Raw genomic sequence first — 26,784 nt, 5'->3', positions numbered from 1 at the left:
TGCTTGGTGACACGCTAAGTTACCTTCAGTGACACAATGGCATGAACTAGCCAGACTTCCATTTTCCAACTGGTGGTTGGCAGAGCGCAGAGCCCCAGGTATGAGAGATGCGGCAGGAGAGAGGAGGGCGAGGACCCAGCCTGTAGCCCAGGAAACCTAGTTTGGGAGTGGTGGGGGGTGGGGACAGCACCCGGGTGGCTAGACCCGTGCCCCTCAGACTCAGAGGTGCGCACAGATTACCCCGGGGTCTGGTTAGAATGCAGGTTCTGCTTCAGCAGGTCTGGGTGGGCCCTGAGCGTCTGACTGCCGACAAGTTCCCAGGGGATGCCACGGCTGCTGGTCCAAGGACCACCCCCTTCTGAGTGTGGAGGGGCTGAGGCTCTGAGCAGCTCCATGGAGGAGAGTGGCGGATGCCCTGGGGAGGGGTGGAGGCCACTACAGACCCAGGTGATCCAGTCCATTTTTTCTTTGAGGGTTCCAGACCGCCCTTTATGTCTCCCTGAAATCATTTGTGCTTCAAGCCCCGTTCTTGCCTAACGGCCTCTCTCCCTCTCTCCCGAGGCCCTTTAAACAGGCCTGCTCCTCTCAGCTCTGTAGCTGTTTATGCCAGTTTTCCCTGCAGGCCTTTCTGTGCAGCAACGGGGGTTAGGGTGGGGAAACTGGGCTGGCGGGCAATAAGTCAACCTCGCGATGCCCCTCTTCAGGGCTTATCACCCAAGAAGAACCATCAGGGAAGATTTATTGGGCAATAGGAACCGAAGAGTATTTTGCTAACGGTGACCCTGGTCACCTCGGCGAGGCCCTCCCTCCGTGGCTGCCTGTCTCCGGGGAGCCCCAGGCTGCGGGCTGCGTCTGCAGAAGCCTCCCTGCGCGCTAACTGGGTGGCCGTGCTCCCTCAGGCCTGGTCTGCTCAACCGCTTGCCAGAGGCCTCCAGGGGAGACACACTGGGGGCTGTTTGTCTAGCGAAGGAGGTGCTGACCTTCCCAGATCCCTCCGGCTGCCAGGGGCAATTTGGGGCCTATTCTGCCCCACTCCCTCCGGCTCTCTCGGCATTCCCCCACAACACTGAGCAGGCTGCCATAAAGTAGTGCCCCAAAATGATGGTCTCCAGGGCAGGTGATTATCTGAGAAGGGGGTAAAGCCACTTCTAGGGATGGGGTGGGTACACATCCCGTGGGCGAGGCACTAGGGGCTAAGACTCCGTGTGTCTCACAAAGAAAAGGCTCCCCTTGCCAGTGTTTTGTGTCTATGACGTGTCAATGGACATGCGAAGGCCTTTAAAAAACACCTGTTCGCCTCTCATCAGACCCAGCAGGTCGCTGAGTGGTAAGTAGAAAAACTGACGGTCAGGTCAAGCATGACATTGCTTCTCCCAGAGACCCATTGGACGGACAGGGCGACCCCAGCTAGAGGGGTGGGGTGGGGGGACGGAGGAGTCCAGCCTAACCAGGTGGTCTAGGAGACGGGGCTGGGGGTGGGGACCTGGCATCTCATCGCTGAGTTCTCTTCAAGGCCCCGGGAAGCTAGGCCCAACAGGCACGGTGGGCCCAGCACATTTCTGACGGCCCCCTCCCTCCCTTACACAGGGACAGAAGCCACTTGCTTCCATCTGAGTTCTGAGCAGGAGAGAGAGTGTGGAAAGAGTGGCGGAGGATGGGGAATCCAAGAACAGGAAGGAGGTCCGGTGAGCTACCTGGTCTTGCAGACACTTACCCACCCCTCCAGTGAGGGCTCAGCACCCAGGGGGAGGTGGGCCCATTCAAAGGCCAGCCGTTTTAGAGTGACTTGGCATTTCATGGGACTGCATGAAGTAGGTCTTTCTAAACTACTGAGTCTCAGCCATACAGCGTGGCTTGGCAACAAAATCATAGTCACTGCCCTGGCTGGTTTGGCTCAGTGGATAGAGCGTCAGCCTGAGGACTGAAGGGTCCCAGGTTCGATTCCGGTCAAGGGCATGTACCTTGGTTGTGGGCACATTCCCAGTAGGGGGTGTGCAGGAGACAGCTGATGGATGTTTCTCTCTCATTGATGTTTCTAACTCTCTATCCCTTTCCCTTCCTCTCTGTAAAAAATCAATAAAATATATTTTTAAAAAATCATAGTCACTAACACTCAGCACTTAACATGCGCTGTTTAAAGTACTTTTCTTCTATTGACTCAGTCCTCATAAGAGCCCTATGAATAGATACAATTGTCCCACACTTTACAGAAAAGGAAACTGAGACACAGACAAGTTGCATAACTTTGCTGCACCCACTCAGCCAAGAAGTGACCAAGCCAAAATGGGCACCAAGTGGGCTGGCCCGGATTTGGCTCGATTATCCAATAAGCGACACTGCTTTTTGTTGGCCAGGGTCCCCACAGAGGAGGCCACACCACATCCTCAAGACACGAGCAGGAATTGTCCCTGGAGTCAGCAGGTGACATGCATTGGGGCAAGAAACGCATATTCGGGGGGTTATGCTGTCTGTTCTTAAGGAGCTTAGTCAGACTGGGACACAAGATGTACACGGAAAGGCAGCCTTCACTTCTCGTAGTTTCTGAGATTACCCATCAGAACTCGGAAACCACCGATTACACAGCGTAAGAATGCATTTGTATGTGGAATATAAAAGTGGAGAAACACCTGGCTGGGTTTGATTCCTAGTCAGAGCACATGCCCGGGTTGCAGGCTGGATCCCCAGTAGGGGGCGTGCAGGAGGCAGCCAATCAATGATTCTCTCATCATTGATGTTTCTCTCTCTCCCTCTCCCTTCCTCTCTGAAATCAACAAAAATATATTTTTAGAAATGATCAAATGTAGAGAAATGATATACACTATCTTGGGGAGTGGTTACCTCTGGGGATGGAGTGAGGAGGGAGGGACTGAGGTGGGGATTTACTTGTATCTGCTTTGTTTTATGTCTTTAGGGAAATACCTTCAGCAGATAATAAATAGTCACAACAAGTAGACATTTCTTAAACCTTGTTAGTCTTGGAGATATCCAATAGAAGACCTGGTCCTGGCCTGTGAGGAGTTCATACTGTAGTTGAGGAGACAGGCATCTCCAAAAAAAGAAAACTTGCAGGGGGTTCTCAGCCCTAGGTGTCAAATCATAGTGGACAGCAAGTGCTGTAGGGATTCCCAGCTGTAAAACCAGAAGAGTGGCCTGGATTATACTGTTATTGTTATGTTATTATCCTATATAATAAAAGCTGAATATGCAAATTGTTCCCTCAGGTGGTTGTTCCACCGGGAGTTTGACCTTCGCTATGACATGTGCTGACCACCAGGGGGCAGCGTGGAACATGGTGGGCATCAGCGACGTGCTGTGACCTCCCCCCAGCTACCTGGTGATGGGGGTGACCAAAACGGAGGGGCAGTGAGAATGTGGGGTGTTCACTGAGCTCACTCTCACCCACCCTGCTACCCTTCCCTGGGACACCAGGGCTCACATTCTGGGGAAGCCCCTGCATTCAGGTGCCAGGAGCCCACCAGGAGCCTGCCCCACAACTGCGCGGCCTCTTCTGGGTGAGCCGGGCCACAGCCACCGGGACCGCAGGGGCCAGTCGGGCTCCCGCGGTCGGTTTGCACAGGAGCCAGTCTGCGAGGACAGCCGGGAGAGAGCGCGCTGCCCACCAGGCTTCCGTGTGGCACTGCTGGGTGGCCCAGAAGCCCACACTGCTCCCCAGCCCGAGGTGTCTAGCCACGCTCACCACATCTCTGAGTGGGGACTCGGGTGCAGTGACTCAGGTGAAGCGGGGCACACAGGGGCCTGGGGCCCAGGTGCTGCCCAGGGCCCAGAGGTCAGCTGAGACCTGCCCTTCCACACCAGACGCTTGCGCTTCAATCGCCAGCCCAGCCTAGGGACCGCACCGGTGCATGAATTTCATGCACTGGGCCTTTATTAACATATAATTACATATTGGTATGTTAGCAGCAGGACCCCGTGCAATAAAATTCTACCTGGACACCAAATCTATGACAGGAACACAAATCTGCAGCTGTGGAGCAAAGGCAAGGATGACGACTCCATCTCCCTGAGTGGAAGGTGCAAGGAGCTAGGGACCCTCCCCTGCACACACCCACCATTCATTTACTAGTACTTGTCGCACTGTTGTCCTGCAAACCCTCGTTGTGTTTTACAACTTGGTTTGAAAACCACTAGATAAGGGGCCTTTTCAACTCACTTTCAAAGACTTGACAGATTCAGGATGGAAGGCTTCATGGAGGAGGTGGTCCCTTAAAGGGGCCTGGACCAATGGGGCTGGTGGGGAGGGATTGGAGTAGGTGGAGAGGAAGAGGAAGGAAAGCAGCCTCGACAGCCACACTGAGTTTATACACAGCAGGCCGCTTGGAGGCTTGGAGGGTTTCAGGCAGGAAGAAGTGATAGGGTCAAATCTGTGCTGTGGAAAGACCGTGCTGGTGGAAAGGATGGCAGACTACACAGAAGGGATCGGGATCCCAGTGCAAAGGGCGACCCAGGACTGCCAGAGTGAGGCAAGGAGGGGCAGCCCTCTCTGTGCAGGAGATAGTGCAAAGGAAACGATGGTGTGGGGGCTACAGGGTGGGCTTTGGGCTCCAAGAGGTCAAGTCTCAAGGTGCCACGTTCAAGGTGAAGGCACATGTTCTTAGCCTCCCCTGGCCTAAGTTACCTCCTCTGATAAGAGGGGGTGACGACAGCTGGTCACGGCGATTGTGTATATGAAGTGCTTAGGTCAGTGTCCAGAGCAAAGAGAGCCCCAGCCAACATTGTCCCTGATGCCCCAGGCGGCCATGCTACTTCCCAGCCAGGATGGAGGGGGAGGCAGCAGGCCAGGACTTTCGCCACACTTTGGGAACAGTTCCACCATCTGACCTTGAAGTCGAGAGTGCTTGAGGAGCAAGGAACGTGTGTGAAGCCAGTTTCCACCTGGGTAGCATCATTGGATGGGTTCCGGATATACCACTCCTGGATACACAGTGGCCTGCAGGTTGGGATTCTGCTCCTTCCCTCTGGGGACTGAGTTGAGGGAGAAGAGAAGCAGGCATCCAGGAGCAGAGCCTTCTGGGACGGGTGTGAGTCCTGGTGTGAGTATTCCTTGCCTACCACTTGTGCACAGAAGGATGGTCAGGTCAAAACAAAGGCCAGGGCCGTCGGCAGAGGACAGCTGCAGGCATAGAGGCTGGTGTGGCTGGCAGCCTCTAAGTGCCCAGGAGCAGTGGGTATGTGCATGCTGAGGCCGGTAGTTATGGGCTGGTGTTTGTGCACATCAGCCTCTGACAGTTCTCATCTTCCTGGGCGGAGCCATGTAACGGCTTCTCTTACGGCCCCGCTGTGTCGCTGCCCAGTGGCTCCTGCTTGCAGCCCGGGAGCAAGCCTACAGGCACACCCCAGCCTTGGCCCTGCCCTGTGGGTCAGGAAGGTATTACTCTGTCAAGTAGGAGGGTACAAAGGCCCAAGAGTCGCATTGCCGCATTTCTTCACCCCAGGATGAGAGAGGCTGCTCTTAAAGGGCCAGGACTAGTGGGATTCCATCAGAGGATGGCAGGTTAGAAGCTCCGTAGTCCACGAGGACACTGGTCAGAAACAAAATCTCCCTCTCCGGCAGAGGTCACGCAACACGAAGGTGGTGACCTTCTGCCACAGGGATGTCTCTGCGGCCCCTGTTTTCCATGTGTTGCCTCAGAGATGATAATACATCCCTCAGAGACAGAATGATACCTGTCTTGGGATCTTTCTTTAAACGTATGGCATGTTGGACACATGGAGGGACCTCCTCACACCTGGGCTCAGGCTTGGAAAGAGACCTGTAAGCACTGCGTGGTAAGTCCTGCCCTTATAAGGGACTACTGAGACATGCCTGTGAAGCTTCCTGTCCCTGAGTTCCCCTGGGGCAGGGTGACCCTCAAGAAGAAGGCATTTGGCCACTGAGGTTGTCTTTTCAAAAGGATGTCCCTCCTTGTCATCTTGCCTGGTGCTCACCTGTGACGAGGGGGAGCTGACTTTTCCAGCTGGAGTTGGCAGGAGAATGCTATTTCCTCTCTGTTTTGAAAAATATATATATATATATATATTTAATGATTTCAGAGAGGAAGGAAGAGGGAGAGAGAAACATCAATGATGAGAGAGAATCATTGATTGGCTGCCTCCTGCACACCCCCTACTGGGGATCGAGCCTGAAACCCCGTCACGTGTCTTGACCAGGAATCGAACTGTGACCTCCTGGTTCATAGGTGGAGACTCAACCACTGAGCCACGCCGGCTGGGCTCCGCTCTGGTTTGGAAGCTGGAAGGACATGCTTCGGAGCTGCTATGGACGTGGTTTCAGCAGCTCGAGGGAGTGAAGATAGCGAAGCTGACCATACAGAGAGAAGCAGAGCTGAGAGGTGGGTGGGGAGACACTGGATATGCCCTGGTTCCGGCCAGCTTCCCCTCGGCTTGTCTGCCATGCAGCTGTGTGGGCCTTGAATTTTTTGCTGGTGCTGGTGTGAGGTGGGTTCCTGCCACTTAACAGCCCAGAGCGTCACAGATAACCACTGGCTTCACTAGCTCCATTTCACCCAAGGTGAAGGTGAAGCCAGGAGAGATGAAGTAACTCTCTTCCACTGCGGGACTAAGCCAGAAGCCAGTGCATTCAGCTACAACAATTCTCCATAGTCCTCACGTCAGGAACTGCTCTGAGTCTAGGAGAGTTCCACGTGAAGGAACCAATCAGATTGGATCACTCTTCTTCCTTCCGGGCGTTAGAGCAAGAGCCTGGGCAGAGGGGTAAGGGAGGGCAGGGTGGCCGGCTAATTCACTAGCAATGTCTGCTTTACAGCCCTTCAGGGTTGGTATTCTACACCCAGTTATAGTTCAGATATACAAGTGCGAAGCAGGACAGAGGATTTGTAAACAGGGTCCGTGGGCTTATATTCACACTCTAACTTACAAGCTGTGTGACTTCGGATAAGTCCCTCACTTTCCCTCCTTTCTTCGTCTGTGTGAAGATAATGCCTTCCCATGAGGCAATTAAATGAGACAGCATTTATGGAGGACATGGTGCATTGGAAAGCACCCCTTGCATCTTTAGGCACCAGCATCACTAGTGTTACCATTAGTATTTGTCGCACAGAAGCCATGGCCGACCTCCCTGGGTCTAGGGAGGTCTTAATGTATTGATTCACTGTCTCCTTCTGCCCACTCCCAGCTGTCACTATCCAAACAGCAAGGCAAAGGACTTCACCTGGAAAAGAACTCTGAAACATTGCTCAAAGCCTCAAGCAAAGGCTTTCCGGGGGTGGGGGGTAGGGCGGGGAGGAGAGTCCCAAAGAATTTGGAGAATTCCCCTTTTCCCCATAGCGGGAAACTGATGGCAATGGTGCCCACTGGTTGGCAATTTAAATTCTGCAAGAAATGACTGTGGGTTACAACCTTGGTGCCATTATCTCTGACACAAATGTTCCGGGGTTACAGGTAATATAGGCAATGTGTTTAGAGGACTGATTCTGTGTACAGATGGATAGCAGGCCCCATGGGAATCTCTGTGATACCGTACATCCCAAACATCTGAAGGTGCTCTGAGGTTGGATGGAAATATTAGGATCAAGACAGCACATCAGTCAGAGAGCACCTGTTGGATGCTCAATCATGAGCAAATGTAGCTGTATGTTTAGGTGGTTAAACAGCAGTCTGTATAGTGTGTATGAAATGGCAATCCTATATAATAAAAGGCTAATATGCAAATCGACCAAATGGTAGAATGACTGGTCGCTATGATGTGCACTGACCACCAGGGGGCAGATGCTCAATACAGCAGCTGCCTCCTGGTGGTCAGTGTGCTCCCACAGGGGGAGTGCCACTCAGCCAGAAGCCCTGAGCTGGGCTCACAGTTGGTGAGCGCAGTGGCGGTGGCTGAAGCCTCTCCTGCCTCTGTGGCAGCGCTAAGGATGTCTGACTGATGGCTTAGGTCCACTCCCTGTGAGGGCTCCCAGACTGCGAGAGGGTGCAGGCCGGGCTGAGCAACCTCCCCACCCTAAGTGCATGAATTTCATGTATGGGGCCTCTAGTCCTATATAATAAAGAGCTAATATGCTAGTTAGACTGAACAGCTGAAAGACCTTCCAGACGTCCTTCTGGAAGACCTTCCAGACGAAGCCAGGGCTGCGAGGGCTGGCCGAGGCTTGCACAAATTTCATGCATTGGGCCTCTAGTAGAATAAAATGGAAAGTCAATGAAATTTGGAGGTTCAACGCCTACCTCTGTTTTTAGTGGTGGTGATTTTGGATAAGTTTCTTTTTTTAAAATTTATTCTTGAAAGTATTACAGATGTCCCTGTTTTTTTTTTTTTTTCCTACCATTGACCCCTCTCCTTCCTACTCGCACCCTCTCCCTAAGCCTTCACTACACTATTGTCTGTGACAATGGGTTATGCATATATGCATATAAGTTCTTTGGTTAACCTATTAAGCCTCACCCCTTTCCCTCTGAAATCTATCAGCCTGTTGTATGCTTTCATGGATCTATTTTGTTTGTCAGTTTCTTTTGTTCATTAGATTCCACATATAAGTGAGATCATGCTATATTTGTCTTTCTCTGACTGGCTTATTTCACTTAGCATGATATGCTCCAGGTCCCTCCATGTTGTTTCAAAGGGTAAGAGATCCATATTTTTACAGATACACTGGTGACCTGGTGCACAGATTCGTGCACATTGAAAGGAAATTAATTAGAAGCTGGCCGGTGGGGCAGGACTGGGTGAGATGGGCCGGACACGCCCTGGAGCCTACCTTCCGAGGTCCCTCCCCAGCATCTTAAGTGGGTCCCTCCGGCAGGTGGGGTCCCTTGGCCTGACCTGCTGGGATCAGGCCGAAACCGGCTCTCTGACATCCCCCGAGGGGTCCTGGAGTGCGAGAGACTCACTCTGCAAAGTTGCTGTCGTAAAGGGTGTGGAACTTAAATGCAAGTGTGCAGTAAACCAGATTCGGGGCCGACAGTGCCCCAGCAACAACATAACCCACATCCGAAGGTAGAATTGCACTGCCCTGCAAGGAATCAGGCTCCCTCCTCTCTGGTTTCAGGGTGCATCACCCGAGAACTGCTGCTGCCAAGTCACTGCAGCTTGGCAGTTCCTGCATTGAGCATCTGCCCCTGGTGGTCAGTGCACATCATAGCAACTGGTCACATGGTTGGACACTTAGCATATTAGCCTTTTATATATATAGATGGCCTGTCACTAGGGAGAGGAAACCGAGCATTGCTATGTGACATCATTATCTAACACCACAGCCACCGTTTCCAGGCTGGGCTGGGCTGTAGGCCAAATTTTGCTCCATGGAGTCTCAGCAGCATCAGCTACAATTTGATGGGCTGTCATTCTGGGGTGGTGGTGGGGCCTGTGTCCCACTTGGGGAAAGCTGAGTGTTGTTTTGTTGGTGCCAGGTCCATGGTGCTGTTTCTCTGTAAATGGCCAGTGTGCATCACGACAGCTCCTGCATTGAGCATCTGCCTCCTGGTGGTCAGTGTGCATCATAGCAACCAGTCGGACTGTAGGACACTTAGCATATTAGCCTTTTATATATATACTAGAAGCCCAGTGCACGAAATTCGTGCACGGCGGGGGGTTGTCCCTCCACCCAGCCTGTACCCTCTCCAATCTGGGACCCCTCAAGCGATGTCCGACTGCCCGTTTAGGCCCGATCCCAGTGGGATCGGGCCTAAACGGGCAGTCGGACATCCCTCTCACAATCCAGGACTGCTGGCTCCCAACTGCTTGCCTGCCTGCCTTCCTGATTGCCCCTAACCGCTTCTGCCTGCCAGCCTGATCACCCCCTAACCACTCCACTGCCAGCCTGGTTGATGCTTAACTGCTCCCCTGCCAGCCTGTTTGCCCCCAGCTTCTCTCCTCTGCCGGCCTGGTCACACCTAACTGCCTTCTCCTGCAGGGTTGATCACCTCCAACTGCCCTCCCTTGCAGGCTTGGTCCCTCTCAACTGCCCTCCCTTGCAGGCTGGGTGCCTCCCAACTGCCCTCTCCTGCTGGCCATCTTGTAGTGGCCATCTTGTGTCCACATGGGGGCAGGATCTTTGACCACATGGGGGCAGCTATATTGTGTGTTGCAGTGATGATCAATCTGTATATTACTCTTTTATTAGATAGGATAGAGGCCTTGTGCACAGGTGGGGGCCAGCTGGTTTGCCCTGAAGGGTGTCCCGGATCAGGGTGGGGTTCTCTTGGGGCGTGGGGCGGCCTGAGCGAGGGGCCTGTGGTGGTTTGCAGGCTGGCCACGCCCCCTGGCAACCCAAGCGGAGGCCCTGGTATCTGGAATTTATTTTCCTTCTACAATTGAAACTTTGTAGCCTGGAGTGGAGCCAAGCCTGCTGCTCCCTCCGGGGCGGCAGCCATTTCTGTGGCAGTTAATTCACCTTCTACAATTGAAACTTTGTAGCCTTAAGCGGGTGAGCCCGGCAAGGGTGTGCGGAAAGCTTTGCTTCCCCTGTTGCCGCCAGTAACCCTGGCCTGCTCTCTCAAGCTCCATTCTGCCGCCATTTGTTTGAATTTGTTTACCTTCTATAATTGAAACTTTGTAACTTGAGTGGAGGCTTAGGCCTGCAATGGCTATGTAAAGCTTGGCTTGCTCTGTTACCTGGGAAACCTTGCTCTCTGTGGCTGTAGCCATCTTGGATTGGGTTTAATTTGCATACTCGCCCTGATTGGCTCGTAGGTGTGGCTTGGCTGGTGGGCATGGCTTATGTAGCGGAGTGATGGTTAATTTGCATATTACCATTTTATTAGAGAGGATATACAGTATTCCAATGTGTAAATGTGGCATAATTTTCACTGATACAATGACTAGGGCAAGAGAAACAAAGGAAAAAGTAAACAAATGGGACTACATCAAAATAAAAAGCTTCTGCTTTTTTATCCTCTCATCTACTGATGGGCACATGGGCTGTTTCCAGATCATAGCTATTGTAAATTGTGCTGCTATGAACATAGGGGTGCACATTTTCTTTCTGATTGGTGTTTCAGGCTTCTTAGGTTAAATTCCTAGTAGGATCACTGGGTCAAATGGCAGATCCATATTTAATTATTTGAGGGAACTCCATACTGTTTTCCATAATGGCTGCACCAGTCTGCATTCCCACCAGCAGTGTATTAAGGTTCCCTTTTCTCCACATCCTTGCCAGCACTTGTCATTTATTGATTTGTTTATGGTAGTCATTCTGACAAGTGTGAGGTGATACCTCATTGTCATTTTAATTTATATCTCTCTGATGATTAGAGCCTGAGCATTTTTTCATATATCTCTTGGTCATCTGTGTATTCTCTTTGGAGAAGTGTCTATGAAGATCCTCTAACCACTTTTTAAATTGGATTGTTTGTCTTCCTTTTGTTGAATTGTATAGTACTTTATATATTTTGGAAATGAACCCCTTATCAGATGTATCATTGGCAAATATGTTCTCCCATGCAGTGGGCTCCCTTTGCATTTTGATGCATGTTTCTTTTGCTGTGCAGAAGCTTTTTATTTTGATGTAGTCCCATTTGTTTACTTTTTCCTTTGTTTCTCTTGCCCTAGGGGTGTATCAGTGAAAATCATGCCACATGAGAAGTCTGATATTTTGCTGCCTACATTTTCTTCTAGGATTTTTATGATTTCACAACTTACATTTAAGATTTTTGGTGTTGTTTTTTTTTTAATGTTTCTTAATCACTCTGAGTCTCAGTTCCCTAGTCTGGAGGCTCTGTTGGACTCCTTGGACTCTAGAATTTGGGAAGTGATTATGGTGATTAAATTATATAATACAAGGCAAGCACCAAGCACTTAATGTGGGTTTAATAAATGTACATTATTTTTCTCTACCCACTGACTAGTCACTTCTTCAAACTTGTTCCCCACTGCTCCTCCAATGGTTCCACTCAACTAGACCATTATATTAATACTAGAGGCCTGATGCGCGAAATTCATGTAAGGGGCTCGGCCCTCACAGCTGGGGTGGCTGCCTCGGCCGAAGGACATCCGGAAGGTCGTTTGGCTGTCCAGTCTAATTAGCATATTACACTTTTATTATTATAGATTCATGGAGTGCTTCTCACTTGCCTGCATTGCTGTGCAGGGATAAGAAAGTGGAAGAAGCAGGGGGGCGGGAGGTGTAACAAATTGATAAGGAGTGGTGAGAAGATGGAGGAACCAGAGCTTCCAGACATTCTTGGTGGAAATGTAAATTAACACAACTACTTTGGATAAACAGTAGGATCTACTACACCTGACCATATGCATATTTCATGACCCAGAATTTCCACATCTAGGATACACCCAACAGAAATGTGCTCATATAGTCACCAAAAGAAAGACATAAGCCAGAATGTTCATGGCAGCACGAATTATAATAGTCTCCAAGTGGAAGCAGCCCAAAGTCCATGCGGAGTGGAGGAGGCAACCCCCACGTGGCACATTCATACCACGGAAGCTGAACGGTAAAGAGGAATGAACAAACTGCAGCTCCCTGCATGACACGAACATACCTGTAAACATCATGCTGAGTGAGGGAAACCAGACAAAGGAGTATACACCACAAGACTCCATTTAGATGAAGTTCAAAAACTGGCTAAATTAATCTATGACGTTAGTAGCTTCCTTTGGGGTAGGTGACAGCAAGAGGGTATAAGAGAGCTGGGGTGGGGGATGTTAACGTTCTGTTTCACGATTTGGGTGCTGAACACAAGAGAAATTCAATTTGTAAAGTTTAATTTTCCTACATAGACTATTCATGCACTTTTTTGTGTATATGTTATACTTTAATATAAATGTATAAAATAAAGAAAATTGGATAAAATGCATTTCTTCAATCAAGACGCTTGTGCTCTTACTGAGGAGCAATTGAAGAAATGACCAATGTGAAATATGTGCTAAACAGGAACAAACCATGAGCTGTGAGAGCCCAGAGCATCCTGGCCAGAGGCCCTGACCCCGCAGCTCGGGGAAGAGTTCCTCCAGGAGGTGGCTTTGAGCTGGGTCTCAGAGACTGGATGGGAGCCATGCCTGGCAGGCTCAGGAGCGCCGGCATAGCTGGCCAACTCCAGCAGAGGGCACGTGGAAAGAGCCCAGCAGGAAATAGGCTGGAAATGTGGGTAAAAGTCAAGTTCTGGAGGCTCTCGTGTGTCAGGTTAAAGAATGTGGAGTGTGTTTTGCAAGTGCCTCCATCAAGGAATAAATATAGGTGTGTGTTTTGTTTTGTTTTGTTTTGTTTTGTTTTGTTTTGTTGTGTGTGTGTGTGTGTGTGTGTGTGTGTGTGTGTGTGTGTGTGTGTGTTTAATCCTATAGCAGATGAGAAATGGCCTGGAGATAAAGGAGTGGAGGCAGGGGACATTAGAAGGCAATTGCATATGATCAAGCGCGAGGTGATGTCTGAACTTAATTAAACTAGGGCAGGAAGGGGAGAGAAGAGAGTGAAATGAACTGAATGTTCAATGAACTGAATGAGTGATATTTTTATGTTTACAATGCACCTTCTATAGTTTTTCTTATAGTATATTTGGCTATACAGTTGTTGTACCCTTCTTGAAGACAAGGACTTTGTCTTATGCATGCTGTATCATTCTGATTGCATAAATATTTTTTAAAATAACACTGGTCTTATATTCTCCCACAGTGATCAATGTAATGCTCCTCAATACTTGCTGATTAAAGTTAACACCTCACTGACCCATCACAGTATACTCGTGCTTCCGTGTCTGAACATTGCTGACCAGTCATGAGTTAACTCCTGTCTTTTCCTCAACTCGTCAGTCAGTATTTCCAGAGACATCTAATTTGTTCCACCCATCTTTTATTTGGTAAAAGTTTTTTTAAAAAAGACATATTGCGGCAGAACATTTGAGTGAATTATGTGCAGATTCTTTGGTTGGCGAGTGACTTTGTTAAGTCAGCTGGAAGAGAGTACTTTGTTGGAAGATAGTAATGAGTCTGACGTTAGGCCATCATGAAGGCAAAAGAAAAATGTGATAGTATCCGACAGTGAAAGTGATTCTGAAGAAGAATGGGCAGAAAAAGATATTTTACCAGCCTTGGAGGATTATACAAATATTTCAGGGATAACTGTTCAATTTGAAGACCCACAAAGTACAAGTGAAATAACAAACTTAGTTTTTGATAAGTATTTTTTTCTTATCTCATTGCTTCTCAAACCAACCTATACCATCACCAAATGGAAAAATACCACAAAAACCTCTGCTAAAACTTAACCATGGACAGACGTTACTTATATGGATATAAAGAAGTTTTTGGTTTAATTATATTGATGGGACAAACAAAGAAGCCAGAATGGAAAGGTTACTGTTCAACCGATCCTTTACTTGAATCACCCATATTTCCAAAAACTATGACTGGAAAGTGGTTCGAGCAAATACTTATATTCTTTCATCTGAACGATAATTCACAACATGTAACACAGACCATCTTTACAAAGTCAGACCTCTGTTGTTTGTTTTTTAAAAATATATTTTTATTGATTTCAGAGAGGAAGAGTGATGGAGAGAGAGAGAGATAGAAACCTCAGTGATAGAGAATTATCAATCAGCTGCTCCTGCATGCCCCCTACTGGGGATCGAGCCCGAAAGCAGGCATGTGTCCTGACCAGGAATGGAACTCCTGGTTCATAGGTCGATGCTCAACCACTGAGCCACGCTGGCTGGGCCAGACCTCTTTTAGATCACTTTATCTTGAAATTTAAATCTTTATATATACCAAAACAGCGGTTCTCACTCAATGAAGCAATGATTCCGTGAAGAGGACGCATCTGATTCAAGACGTATAATTCGGCAAAAATAATAAAATACAGAATTTTAGCAAGGATGCTTTGTGAAAGTGAGAGTAACTGTATTTGCAACTTTGCGATATACACGGGTGAAGGCAATAAATTACAACAGACTATATGATCCTAAAGTCTTACAGCCTTTTCTCGGTTCTTGTCATCATATTTACCAAGATAATTACTACAACAGCGTGTCTACAGCGGAACCATTATTGAAGAACAAAACACTGGTCTGTGGAACAATTAGGGAGAACCGTGGGTTGCCAAAACGACTAAAAGAAAAGTAGCCGGCCACACGGGTGAGTTCTGGCTCCAAATAGCCGGTCAGCAAGGTAAGTTGACTTACAGGAGAATGGCTGGAAGAACACCATGGCATAGCCACTGGCTGACAGGAATTCTTGGCGGCCCTGCTATCAGCAGGGCTCAGATGACCCTGCCAGAAGCCAGATCCCTATCCACACACAAGAGGACTCCCCACCCCTGCCGCCCCCGCCCGAGGATTCTGACTACCAAGAAGCCAGGTGGAAGCCTCGGGGTCTTTCATGCAGACTTTGTGGATTCCTTCCATGCAACTACCCACTCACTCAGTCAGTCAACAAGTGGTATTGCACTCCTGCTCCATGGCAGGCGTGGTACTGGAAACACACTGGGGTCGGACACAGACATGAGGCTGGTTGTTAAGAAAGGCCAAAAGACACGGAGAGCGAATGCATTATGATGGGGATGTCCCAGATGGTACAGAAGCAGGTCCTGGGGGACCTGACTCATAGAGAATGTCCAGGGGAGGCGCCAGGGGGCCAGAGACAGGAGCCATCACAGGAAAAAGTTCGTCTTTGACCCACTCAAGTCCGAACTTTGGATTCCAATTACGTGGGTCCTAGGGTTTCAGGCAATTACGCTGGGCTGGTGACAGGAGGAAGCAGCAGTCATTGAGGCACGGATGGGGAAAAATTGGGTTTGACTGAGACCAGCGTATAAGGACGGCCCCACAGGGACTCGGTTAGAAAGCACTTTGAGGCTTGCTGCCAGGCTGCTGGGCATATCTGCTTTTCTTAGAGTGGAATCTGGACTGTGTCACTAAGATCACATCTTGCTCCTGGGCTGAGGGTGGGGGGGACTTGCTGGAGTCTAAACAGAGTCAGGGAGGAAGCACAGAGACTTCCCACGAAGCTCTCTCCGTGGTGGGGGGAGGTGAACTCCGGAGGACAAACAGCTCAGGGCTGAATTCTGCTGCTCTCAGGACTGGGCCAGCTGAAAGCATGCATGAATCCGGGTCTCTGGGGGTTCAAAGTGCAGAGGAAAATGTAGACAAAAAAGGGTGAGAGGGACGCAGGAGCCTGAGTCTTTAAATATGCTGTCTGCCCCCAATGTCTGAAGGTGCTGTTGTACCTCTCCCATCCTCCACTCACCCTCTCTGGCATCTTGCTTCCTATTTATCCCCTCTTCATGCTTTCCAAAAGGTTCCCACCCCTCTCTTCTAGGCAATTTTTCCCTCAAGAAATTAAAAAAAAAAAAAAATGGTGCCACTCAAGATTCACCTGATTTGTGTGAGGACTTGAACTTCCTGCTGAGTATTCATGGAAGTAACCCATGGCCGGAGGGGCGGAGGGTCTGGGGTCCAGTCCCCGTTCTGTCACTGACTCACAGTATGGCCATCACCTTTCTGGCCCTTGGGCTCTTTCTCTGAGAATGGGGACAGTAATATACTCTGCCTCAGGTGGAGGTGGTGAGTATGCATGAAATCAGACAAAAGTTAAAAGGGTTTACCAGTGTAAGGCTATCTATATACCTATATAAAAGCTTAAGCGACTGTTCGACCTTTTGACTGGTAGCTATGATGCGCACTGACCACCAGGGGGCAGATGCTCAATGCACAGGCATGGAAACATAGAATAGACTGATGAATCTCAGAGGGAAGTGGGGAGAGGGGAGGGTGGGACGAGGTTAACCAAAGATCTTATATGCATACTAGAGGCCGGGTGCATGGATTCGTGCACAGGTGGGGTCCCTCGGCTTGGCCTGCAGGGGAACAGGCCGAAACCAGCTCTGCAACATTCCCCAAGGGGTCCCAGATTGGGAGAGGGCACAGGCCAGGCCAAGGGACCCCACCGGTGCATGAATCCGTGCACCAGGCCTCTAGTTAGTTATATAAATGGAACTCTGTCCGAGGATGGAGCCTTCCCTGGAAGTCGGTTCATGGAGACCAGGACAAATGCAGCCAGAGAATGCAGTGTACCTGCGGGAAAGGTACCACCAGCAGCGTCCTTTGTTACAGTCCCAGCTGGAAACTTCCTGCATTTTCAGTGAATACATACACCGAGGCGCATGCCTTCAATGGGTGCAATGTAGCAATGAAAACGAGCAAATGAACGCTCCACACAACCACGTGGGTAAATCTCACAAAATGTAATAAAAGAAGCAGGTTATGAAAGAATACATGCGGTAAGATTCTATTTATGTAGCATTCACAATCAGGCAAAGTTAAACCATATCATTGGAGGATGTGTTCAAAGGAGTAAATCCATAAAAAGAAGCCTATACGTGACTATTTTGGAAGTCAGAATAGCTGGTATCTTTTGGGTGGAAGGAAGGGAAAAGGGGTTTGCCTTCTGGGAAGATCATGGGGAGGGGGCTGCTGGAGGCTGCACCCCTGTATCTGGCCTTGAGAGGGGGTTACAGCTATGTTCACTTTACCATTATACTTTAAACCTTACATACGTTTAATGTAGTCCTGTGGATATATAATCTATTTTACAATTTTTAAAAAATAAAGGCATCTGAAATCAACAGGGAGTCAGCAAAAAATTAGAATAATAACCTGGCCAGTGTGGCTCAGTGGTTGTGCATCAATCTATAAACCAGGAGGTCAGGGTTGGAGTCCGGTCAAGGCAGGTGCCCGGGTTGTGGGCTCAATCCCCAGTGGGAGGCATGAGGGAGGCAGTTGATCAATTATTCTCTCTCATCATTGATGTTTCTATTTCTCTTTCCCTCTCTCTTCTTCTCTCTGAAATCAATAAAAACATATTCTTAAAAAATTAGAGTAATAGCTTAGAGATCTACCTCCTCAATTTTGTAAGTCAAGAATGAAACCCAGAGAGGTTACAAGTCTTGCTCAAGGTCACATAGTGTATCACTAGTGGAACCTGGGCTAGAATGAGGTCCAAGGCTCCTAACTCAGTATTCCTTCACCACCTTCCATCTCTCTGAAGAGGCCTCTTTAAGGGAAGGTGATAGGCCGGGACACAGCATTTCTGCCTGGGAGTTCCCTTGTTTTGTAAAAAGGAAAAGGGGCAAGCTACTGGGCTGATATGATAAAGAGCTGGTGTAAACTCAGAACTGTAAACACGTTTCAAATGGAATTTTAAAAGATTTAAGTGTGTCCCCCCAACGTTACATCATTATGATGATAAAATTACAAAAAAATAAATACCAGAAATCTCTGGCACGTCAGAAACCCAGAGCGGGGCTTGTGCTCCATCTGAATTGCAGATGGTATCGAGATGAGGCTGGCTTGAAGGGGCTGGGGGATGGGGGTGGGGGGTGGAGGAAGGACAGGGAGCCAAGAAGTCTGCAATTTTATTGACTTATCCACCTGGCCTAGGTGAGACCCCGAGCCCTGGGACGGTCAGAAAAGGAACCTCTGCTATCTCCCTGAGAGCTTTTTTTGTTTTGTTTAGAGGTCAATTACTTCCCATTTGGGGAACTTGTGAACATTAAGAGGTGACTGGAGTGATGGGACTGAACGATGCAGATAAGAGGCTGATGGCTTACAGAGCCTGGTGAAAGCCGTGCCTCGGATAAGCTGTGGTCGATGAGACACACACAAAAAGGGGCAGCTTTCAGTGCAAAGGAGAGATTACAGGACGGAAGATGGGCAGCTGGGGGTGGGCTTGAGAGTGGGGAGAGGGAATGCATTTCAAAGTGATCCTGACAGGCAGAAGGGGGGGAGAAGGGAAGAAGAGAGCGCTCCTTCTCTTTTCTTTCCCTTTGTCCTGCGAATCTCAAACTTCCCTCAAGAAAAATCCACACGGAGTGCACATGGGCAAGGCTTGGTATAGGTTTATTTGTTTTTGTTTTGTTTAGACCAGTGGCCGGCAAACCGCGGCTCGCGAGCCACATGCGGCTCTTTGGCCCCTTGAGTGTGGCTCTTCCACAAAATACCGCGTGCGGGCGCGCACGTACAGTGCGATTGAAACTTCGTGGCCCACGCGCAGAAGTCGGTTTTCGGCTCTCTAAAGAAATGTCAATCGTTGTACTGTTGATATTTGGTTCTGTTGACTAATGAGTTTGCCGACCACTGGTTTAGACCATCAAATATGGATGCTGCAGTAATCTGGAGAGAGAAACAGACAATGTCGCAGGCCAATGGAACATTTAAAGGGATCATGAGCTTGATATATATATATATATATATATATATATGAAACCAACAACCCCTCCAGCCTCACCCATTCTCTTCAGTCAACTAAGTTCCCAAATTCCTAAGAGCTATTCCTTGAGTTGTATTCAAATTACAATAAAATACACTCTGGCTTCAGCATATGCCCATTTAGCCCTAGCCTGTTTGGTTCAGTGGATAGAGTGTGTGCCTGTGGACTGAAGAGTCCCGGGTTCGATTCTGGGCAAGGGCACATGCCCGGTTTGCAGGCTCAACCCCCAGTGGGGGGGCGGGGGCGTGCAGGAGGCAGCTGGTCAGTGGTTCTCTCTCATCATTGATGTTTCTATCTCTCTCTCTCCCTCTCCTTCCTCTCTGAAATCAATAAAAATATATTTTAAAGCCGAAACCGGTTTGGCTCAGTGGATAGAGTGTCGGCCTGCGAACTCAAGGGTCCCAGGTTCGATTCCGGTCAAGGGCATGTACCTTGGTTGTGGGCACATCCCCAGTGGGGGCTGTGCAGGAGGCAGCTGGTCGGTGTTTCTCTCTCATCTCGATGTTTCTAGCTCTCTATCCCTCTCCCTTCCTCTCTGTGAAAAATCAATAAAATATATTTAAATGTGTATATATATATTTTTTTTTGAAAAAAAAAAAAAACTTTTCTCCATCCCTAAGTCCTAGACCTTTCCCAGAACTCCTCTAGGAAATGGTGCCGTTCCCACCCTAATCGCCAGGCTTACCCCTCTTCCCGCCCTCTAAGCACCCCAGCTCCCGCCAGGTTTTCTTTCTTTCTAGAGAGCTTATTGTCTGTCCTATTTGACAGGCAGCATGTACCACCTAGTATTTTTAGATACCTTTCTCCTGTCAGTCTCTGGTATCCAATTAGATAATAGATTCCTTAAGGGCGGCAGCCAAATCTTGTTTTCGCTTGTGTCCCTAGCAGAAATGTTCAGTGATGACTGAGTTACTGATGACTGGACTAAGCCTCTTTCTCCATCACTCACAGCCCTGAGCACAGCCATGGCTCCTCCTCCCTGCTTTTCCCTGTGGGCAATGGTGGTGGAGGGAGGTTGGAGGCCTGGTCACACGACCACAGGTCTGGTCACCGCTTCTGGGTTCCTTAACTATGAGAGAAAGGGTGGGCGGGTGGAGGGAATGCATGTATTAATGTCCTACTCTGTGCCAAGTAGGATCCATGACCTGCATTTCTAGGGTAAGGGCCTTACCTAAAGGGCAACATAAGATTTTTTTCAGACTTCATACTGTATGCAGCATTTTTAGAATCTTGGAAAAATGTAATCTTGAAAAGAGAGAAAGTGAAAAAGGAGAAAAAATGTAAGGAAATGGTAAGAAAAAATATATAAACAATTATTCGTGTTGTTTAGCTTAAACATATAAACTTTAAGAGATGTACGCTCTGTAAAATAGGTATCCTTTACAAGGGACCCAGCGGTCTCTCTTTCCCAGGTCAGTAAAAACAACCAGGCACATTCAGAAATGAGAAAATGCAGGGCCGTTGAATTTTAATTAAACATTAGAATTTATTAAATAACACACTTTAACTTTTGACAAGTTAGTGGTCCAGGGGATGAAGAACCAGAGTTTTCATTGGCTAAATATGTTATTTTTAAAAACCCTGCTTTCCGTACGAGTGCCTGCCAAAGACAAATGTCCCCATGAATACATTTAGCTTGTTTTTAGTCTTCAGTTTGCATGACTTCAGACAGGGGTGGGTCCGGGGAGTCAGACTTTCACCTAAAGTTCAGGCTCCCCACCCCTCCTGTTAGGACTCAAGGCCAAGGGGAGCCTCCTTCCGGATTGGAACTTGGAAACCTGTTGCCCTGGAAGAAAACCTGCAGAGGCAGAGGCGGTGGGGGGGGGGGGGCGGGGGGGGACCTCAGGGCACCTGGCTCCAGGGCCAACTCCGGTTTGGTCCCCAGGGAGTCTGTAGGTACCGAGGACTCAGGACTTGGCGGTTTCATTTTTACTTTAATTCGAAGTTGTTCAGAGGTGACCGAGAGGTGGGTAGATGCTAATGGCTTACACACACGCGAACACGAATACATTTCGTGGATTTCCTCAAGATGCTGAGCTGTGTACAAGAGAGAAATGCACTGACACGGAGGGAAGAGCCAGAAGATGCTCCCCAGAAAAGAGCGCTCCACTGCATTAATCCGAGTCTCTAGGAGCGCAGCTGGGGGTGGAGGTGGGGAGGCTTAAATCCTACACGAGCCTCTCTTCCTGATCCCCTGGATCCTCCTTTTCCTGGCTGGCTCCCCACTCCCCTTCCCTCACTCGACTCTTTCTCCTTCTTCCCCTACCCGTCGCCCTTCACTGGAGGACCCAGGCCCTCCGAATGCCCAGGCTGCAGCACACAAACAACCTTCCAGCCCCCTAGGTTTGAGACCCCACCACACCTTCCTTGGCTCGGCCCTGCCGCCCGAAACTTCCTCCCACCCTTGCTTTCCTCCTCCGGCCAGCGCTGCTCGCCGGCGGCTGACCAAGGCCCTCGTTCCGTCTGTCTCTGCGGGGGAAGAACGCTCCCAGGGCCTTCAGCCCCAGGCTCCCAGGGGCGAGTCACAGTCCCCGAGATCGCTGTAGGGGGGAGCACCATTCAGCTTGCCTCTTCCCTCCGGTGCGGCGGCCCATCTTCTCGGCTGAGACCCTTCGGCGGCGGACAGCTGGACGGAGCGCCCGGCCTCGGTGGGTGTGCCGGAGCCAGGGCGCCTCACCAGGCCGGGACCCCCTGCAGCGTGGCGGGCAGAGGGCCCTGCGCGCCGCTGCTCTGGCCACCCCCGCCGAGGCCCACGCTGGCCAGGGGCGCGGGCGGTGCCGGGCCCGGGGGCGCGCCCGCGTAGCCCCCGCCGTAGCCCGCCACGTAGGGAGCGCCCGCGTAGCCGCTGTAGCAGGAATAGGGCGCGGCGGCGGCGCCGTAGGGAGCCGGGAAGGCGGGCGCGCCGGGGCCCAGGCAGGGCTTGCCGTCCCGCACCAGCACGGGCACCGCGACCCGGCGCGGCGCCAGGGGGTGGCCCGCCAGCTCCAGGGACTTGTCCTGGCGCTGCCTCTTGCACTTGTAGCGCCGGTTCTGGAACCAGATCTTGACCTGCGTGGACGTGAGCTGCAGCGCGCTGGCCAGGTGCTCGCGCTCGGGCGCCGACAGGTACCGCTGCTGCTTGAAGCGCCGCTCCAGCGCCAGCACCTGGGCCTGCGAGAACAGCACGCGCGGCCGCCGCCGCTGCCGCGCCCTCGGCTGCTCCGCGCCCGCACCGCGCGCCCCGTCGCTGCCGCTGCCGCTGCCGGCGCCGCGCTCTGGTCCCCGGGTCCCGCCGCGGAGGGGCGAGGCTGCGCCGAGGCCGGGCTCTAAAAGCACAGGAAGGAACACCGTCAGCGCCCAGCCCGAGGCTCACGCCAGCAATGCTTGCACGGTTTGCGAGGGACGCCCCTCTCCCTGGGCAGCCTGTAGTTCTAGCCCCTTCTCTCCTCTCTGCTGACACTTCACTCCCGGCAGAGGCCGTCTGAAGGTTCACCCCCTCCCCCCACCCCCACCCCCACCCCCACCTGCTGGAGCATATGCAAACTGGGCCAATCTGTGGTCCCAGGTGTACAGCCGTTTCCCAAAAGGTAGACTGTCTAAGATAGCTTCATTTTCCTTTTAGAAAGTTTTTTTTAATTTTATTATTTATTTATTTATTTTGGTGGTGGGGGGTGGTGGGGTAGAGGCGGCTTGCTGCGATTTCTATGCTAAAGTGTGGTTGAGTTTGAGGAAGATTTTGCTGCAAGAATCGAGAGTGAATAAGGAAGGGACTTATCAGAGGCAGACTGACTGTGGACAAGCCTAGGTGGAAAGGGAGAGGAAGGGGATGGGGAGGGTCAAGAGAGAGGGGGGGGGGCGAGAGAGACTCGGTGACGTGCCTGCCGGAGGCTCCTCTCGTCTGGTTACCCAACCTGCTCCGAACTGGGAGCCTCCAGTGCCCACCACCGTCAGCCCGCCCTGGCACACACCCTGATCATTTTGGTCAAGTGCTCCACCAGCACTGGGGACCATCCTCTTGTTCCTTGGAGGCAAGGTTCCGTAATCCAAATCAAAAAAATAAAATAAAACAACGTATTTTCTGACTCGACTCTTGGCTGAGAAACAGGTTCTCTTCGAGGTATGTGTAAAGTTGAGATCCACATCTGACTTTTTTTTTTTTTAAGCGGCCTCTTCCTCCTGTAGGTTCTGCGGCAAGTGGGTGGCTTTGCCCCGCTTCTTCTCCCTCCTGGGCAGCGCCCTAGGCTGGGCACACGGAGTGGGCGCCAACGGAGCGGGTTAAAACCGGGCTAAGTCCCAGCGTGGCCTCCAGCCGCCTGGACGCAGCCTCCCTGCCCTTCTGCCCATCTCTCCGCTGTCTGGGCTTAAGCGCTGATTTTACGGAAGGGAAGGTGGGTAGAGAGGAAACCGAGAGTTTTCGTGGAAACTCAGACCGGCGGTAAACCAGGAACATAGAGGAGAGGCAAGCTCCGGGAGCAGGGAACAGGGCCTGCCTCCTCAGACCTGGTGCGGGTTGGAACTGGACTCCGAATCCCCAACCAACCGAGCTGGCCCGTCTCCGGCGGGCGGGCTGCTGGGGACTCGAAATTTGCAGAAATAAAAACTTCCTGCAGAGAAGCCTGTGCTCAGAGAAACCGAGGACATCTCTCCTCGCCAAGAGAAAAACAAACAAAACACAATTGGTTTGTTTTGTTACCAAATCAAAAAGTAACAACTGACCTTCAGCGACTGAAACAAACAGGACCCCATTGGAAAGTTACTGACCACGCAGGCCGAGGGGTTGCACGGCACCCCGGGTGTGCCAGCGCCCCTTGTCCTTCGGGTCCCGGTCCGAAACCTCTCTCGCCCTGTGCCCTGCGTCCCTGGAAGCGAGGTGGGTCAGCTGGGGATGGATGGGGCGCGCCCAGGCCACCAGGAAGGTCCTTTCCCTGCGGGGAGCTAGGAGCGCGCTGCGGGTGCCGGGGCTGTGCGGGGAGCGCGGAGGTCCGAGGAGTGTGGCCCTTTCTCCCTGGAGCCGGGGCGCACGGCTAGCGGGCCCAGCAGCGCGGAGGGAATTCCGTGTTTGGAGTCCGCTGCAGAAAACCCCCGGCTTCTTCTCGAACAGAGCGAAGTGTAATGTTCTCCAGGCTCTGGAGTCGGTGAAAAACCAGCCTGCAAGTGGATGAATAACTCCGAGCTGGTCTCTGTATTTACGTGGCCCGTTTGCGCCTGGAACGGAGAGGCCGTGGCACTGCCGGGCAGAGGAGACCGACCTGCGAGGCGCCTCTCAGAGCCCCCAGACCTGCATGGAGGCTGCGGCCCCAGGCGGGGAGGTTGGACGGGAGGGAAGGTGGCGTTTTCATCCCTCGGAATGTGGCGCCTCCGGCACAAGACTCCCGCGTGACAGGAGTCAGCGCAACACAGCTTCCCGCCCGCCTCTGCGCTTCCTGCCGCTGGACACTGGGTCTGGGCCTCCTGTCCGCGCACCAGTTGCGCCTTCGGAGACCGGAGAGCGGGAGCCGAAACCGCGCGGAGACTCCGCAGAGCGGCTCCTTGAAGCAGCTCAAACCCAAGCTGCCCTTCCCCTTACCGCGCTCCCAGACCCCGCAGACCCGCAGGGCTCCCACCAAACCCTGCAGGACCCCTCACGCCCCGGGACTCAGACCTGGTTTGGCCGCCACCCCTCTCACTTTGGAGTGGAGGAACCGGGCCAAGGGTTGGCTGGGCTAATCCGGCCTCTCAGCAAGCCCCTAGAGAGGGCCGGCCTGGGCCGGACCCCACAGCTGCCAGTTTCCTCTCCCCACGCTCCCCCAGGCTCTGCTGGCTACTCCTGGGCAGATGGGTTCGGGTGGAGAGGCTCGGGCGGCAGGGAAAGCGAGAGGGGACGCAGCACAGCCGAGACGGTGGAGCGGTTTCCGTGGAAGAGAGAGAAGCTGGCGTCCCCGGGACTGTGGCTGCGAGTGGGGTGGGGTGTTTGCGGGAATACGAATATGAGGACTCGCTGTGGAAACAGCAAACCCCTAGGATTCAGGACCTTATTTCCCTTAGGGGAGGTGGAGCACACTGGGGATCGGGGAGGGGGCGGCCCCGCGGCTCAGGGCCTGCCTTTTGGACTCTTAGGTGAAGGGGAAGAAGGTAGGCCCTCGGCCCTGGGGAGACCGGGAGATGCGTGTCCTCGCACGCGCCAGCTGATAATGGCCCATCCCTACCCTCCTGATCTCCCCGTTAAGTGTCAAGCCCCGAGGGTGTACTCACCCACCCGTTCCACGTCCATTTCCGTGACCCGCTCACTGGGATCCCCAGGAGGCTCCGACCCGTCCTGCCACCTCTCTCCGGGGTTGGGACCCTCCGACCCTCGCGGGTCTGGGACCGGTCGCAGATACTGAGAGCTTTCCGGGCTCCCCCGTGCCCCCCGAAGTTGCAAGGCCGCGAGGCCAATCTGCTCTCGCTCTAGCCTCAGGATGTCGTCCACCGAGAAGGGCGTGGAGGTGACGGGGTTCTGCAGCATCCCGGAGGCGGAAGGAGAGGGGCCTGCGCGTCCCCGGCCCCCGCGGAATGCAGCGCCCCGAGCTTCCCGCCTGGTGGCTGCTGGCGCCGCAGACCCCGGGTCTGGGGCGGACGCCTGGCGTCCCGGACTGCGCCTTCGTCAGGGCCATCCCTATGGCCGGTGACCAGGGCTGAGTGACGAGCCTGCCCACCCCCATTGGTTCCTGTGGAAACCACGTGCTAACCCAGCAGCACCGTCCTCCCCGCGCGCCGTCCTCCCGCGCCCTGCTAATGCCTCTGCAGGCCCGGCCGCTTTCTGGGAAGGCTCCGTTCCTATTGATGCTTCTCAGAAGCCAGGAGAGCGGGAGAGATGGTGCTGCGCGACGCCCGAATCTCGGTAAATACGGTACCGGCGCGAACTTCGGAGGTCAACCCGGGGTCCGCGGGGATTTTCCTAGAGGACGCGCAGGGATGGGGGATGGAGCCCTTGCTTTGCAACCCGAGCTGGTCCTTCCGGCCTGGCAATAGCTTAACTCCCCACTCCCGTGGCAGAGGAACTCGGGTGGGGACCGCTGGGCACCGCGGATGGAGGTACCCTCGGGAGTCTCCGTGGGCGCCAGGCGGTGCCGGCGGCGGGGGCTCCTTCCGGGGAGCAGAGGTTGGACGGGGGGGAGGGGGGGGAGCGAGTCTTGACCACCGTGGCCTAGACCGAGGTGGAAACGCCTCGCTTAGAGCCGGATCCGCCACTTCACAGGTGGAACTTGTCAACCCCGGAGCGAAGAAAGGGCAAGGAAGCTTTTTGGGGGATCCCCAGGCCCTGAGCAGGCTCGGCCAGTGGGTGGGGAGGAGGAGAGGTAATAGCCCCGGGCCCGCTCGAAGGTGGGACTCACCTAGACCTCCACGTCCCCACCCCCCCTTATTCTCCCTAAAATTGATTGCCTTGGTGCGCGGGTGAATGTGAACGCGGCGCCCTCCAGGGTTGGGGAGTTTTGATGAGCGTTAGCTCTTCAGAAATGCTCCCGGGACACAGCAGTGCCCGGAAAAAGGAGGCCGTGTGGTGCAGTGGTTATCACAGCCAAGGTGGAGCCAACTAGTCTAGCCTTACTCTGGATGTATGAATTGTGGGCTTTGGGCAAAGTATGTCTCTCTAAGCT

General features: G+C 52.1%; 1 protein-coding gene across 1 annotated transcript; it reads right to left on the bottom strand.

Annotated features, from left to right (window-relative positions):
* Positions 1 to 21,862: 21,862 nt before the first annotated feature.
* On the bottom strand, positions 21,863 to 25,652 carry NKX2-6 (NK2 homeobox 6; the record flags this gene model as incomplete). Its single annotated transcript, XM_079772980.1, has 2 exons — positions 21,863 to 22,494; positions 25,400 to 25,652. 2 exons carry the CDS (start codon positions 25,650 to 25,652, stop codon positions 21,863 to 21,865), a joined length of 885 nt encoding a protein of 294 aa, XP_079629106.1.
* Between the last annotated feature and the right edge of the window lie 1,132 nt (positions 25,653 to 26,784).

This window comes from Cnephaeus nilssonii (genome assembly GCF_951640355.1).
Source record: "Cnephaeus nilssonii genome assembly, chromosome: 5".
NCBI lineage: Eukaryota > Metazoa > Chordata > Mammalia > Chiroptera > Vespertilionidae > Cnephaeus > Cnephaeus nilssonii.
Note: the sequence above shows the minus strand (reverse complement) of the source record. Positions and strands in the feature narration are given on the sequence as shown.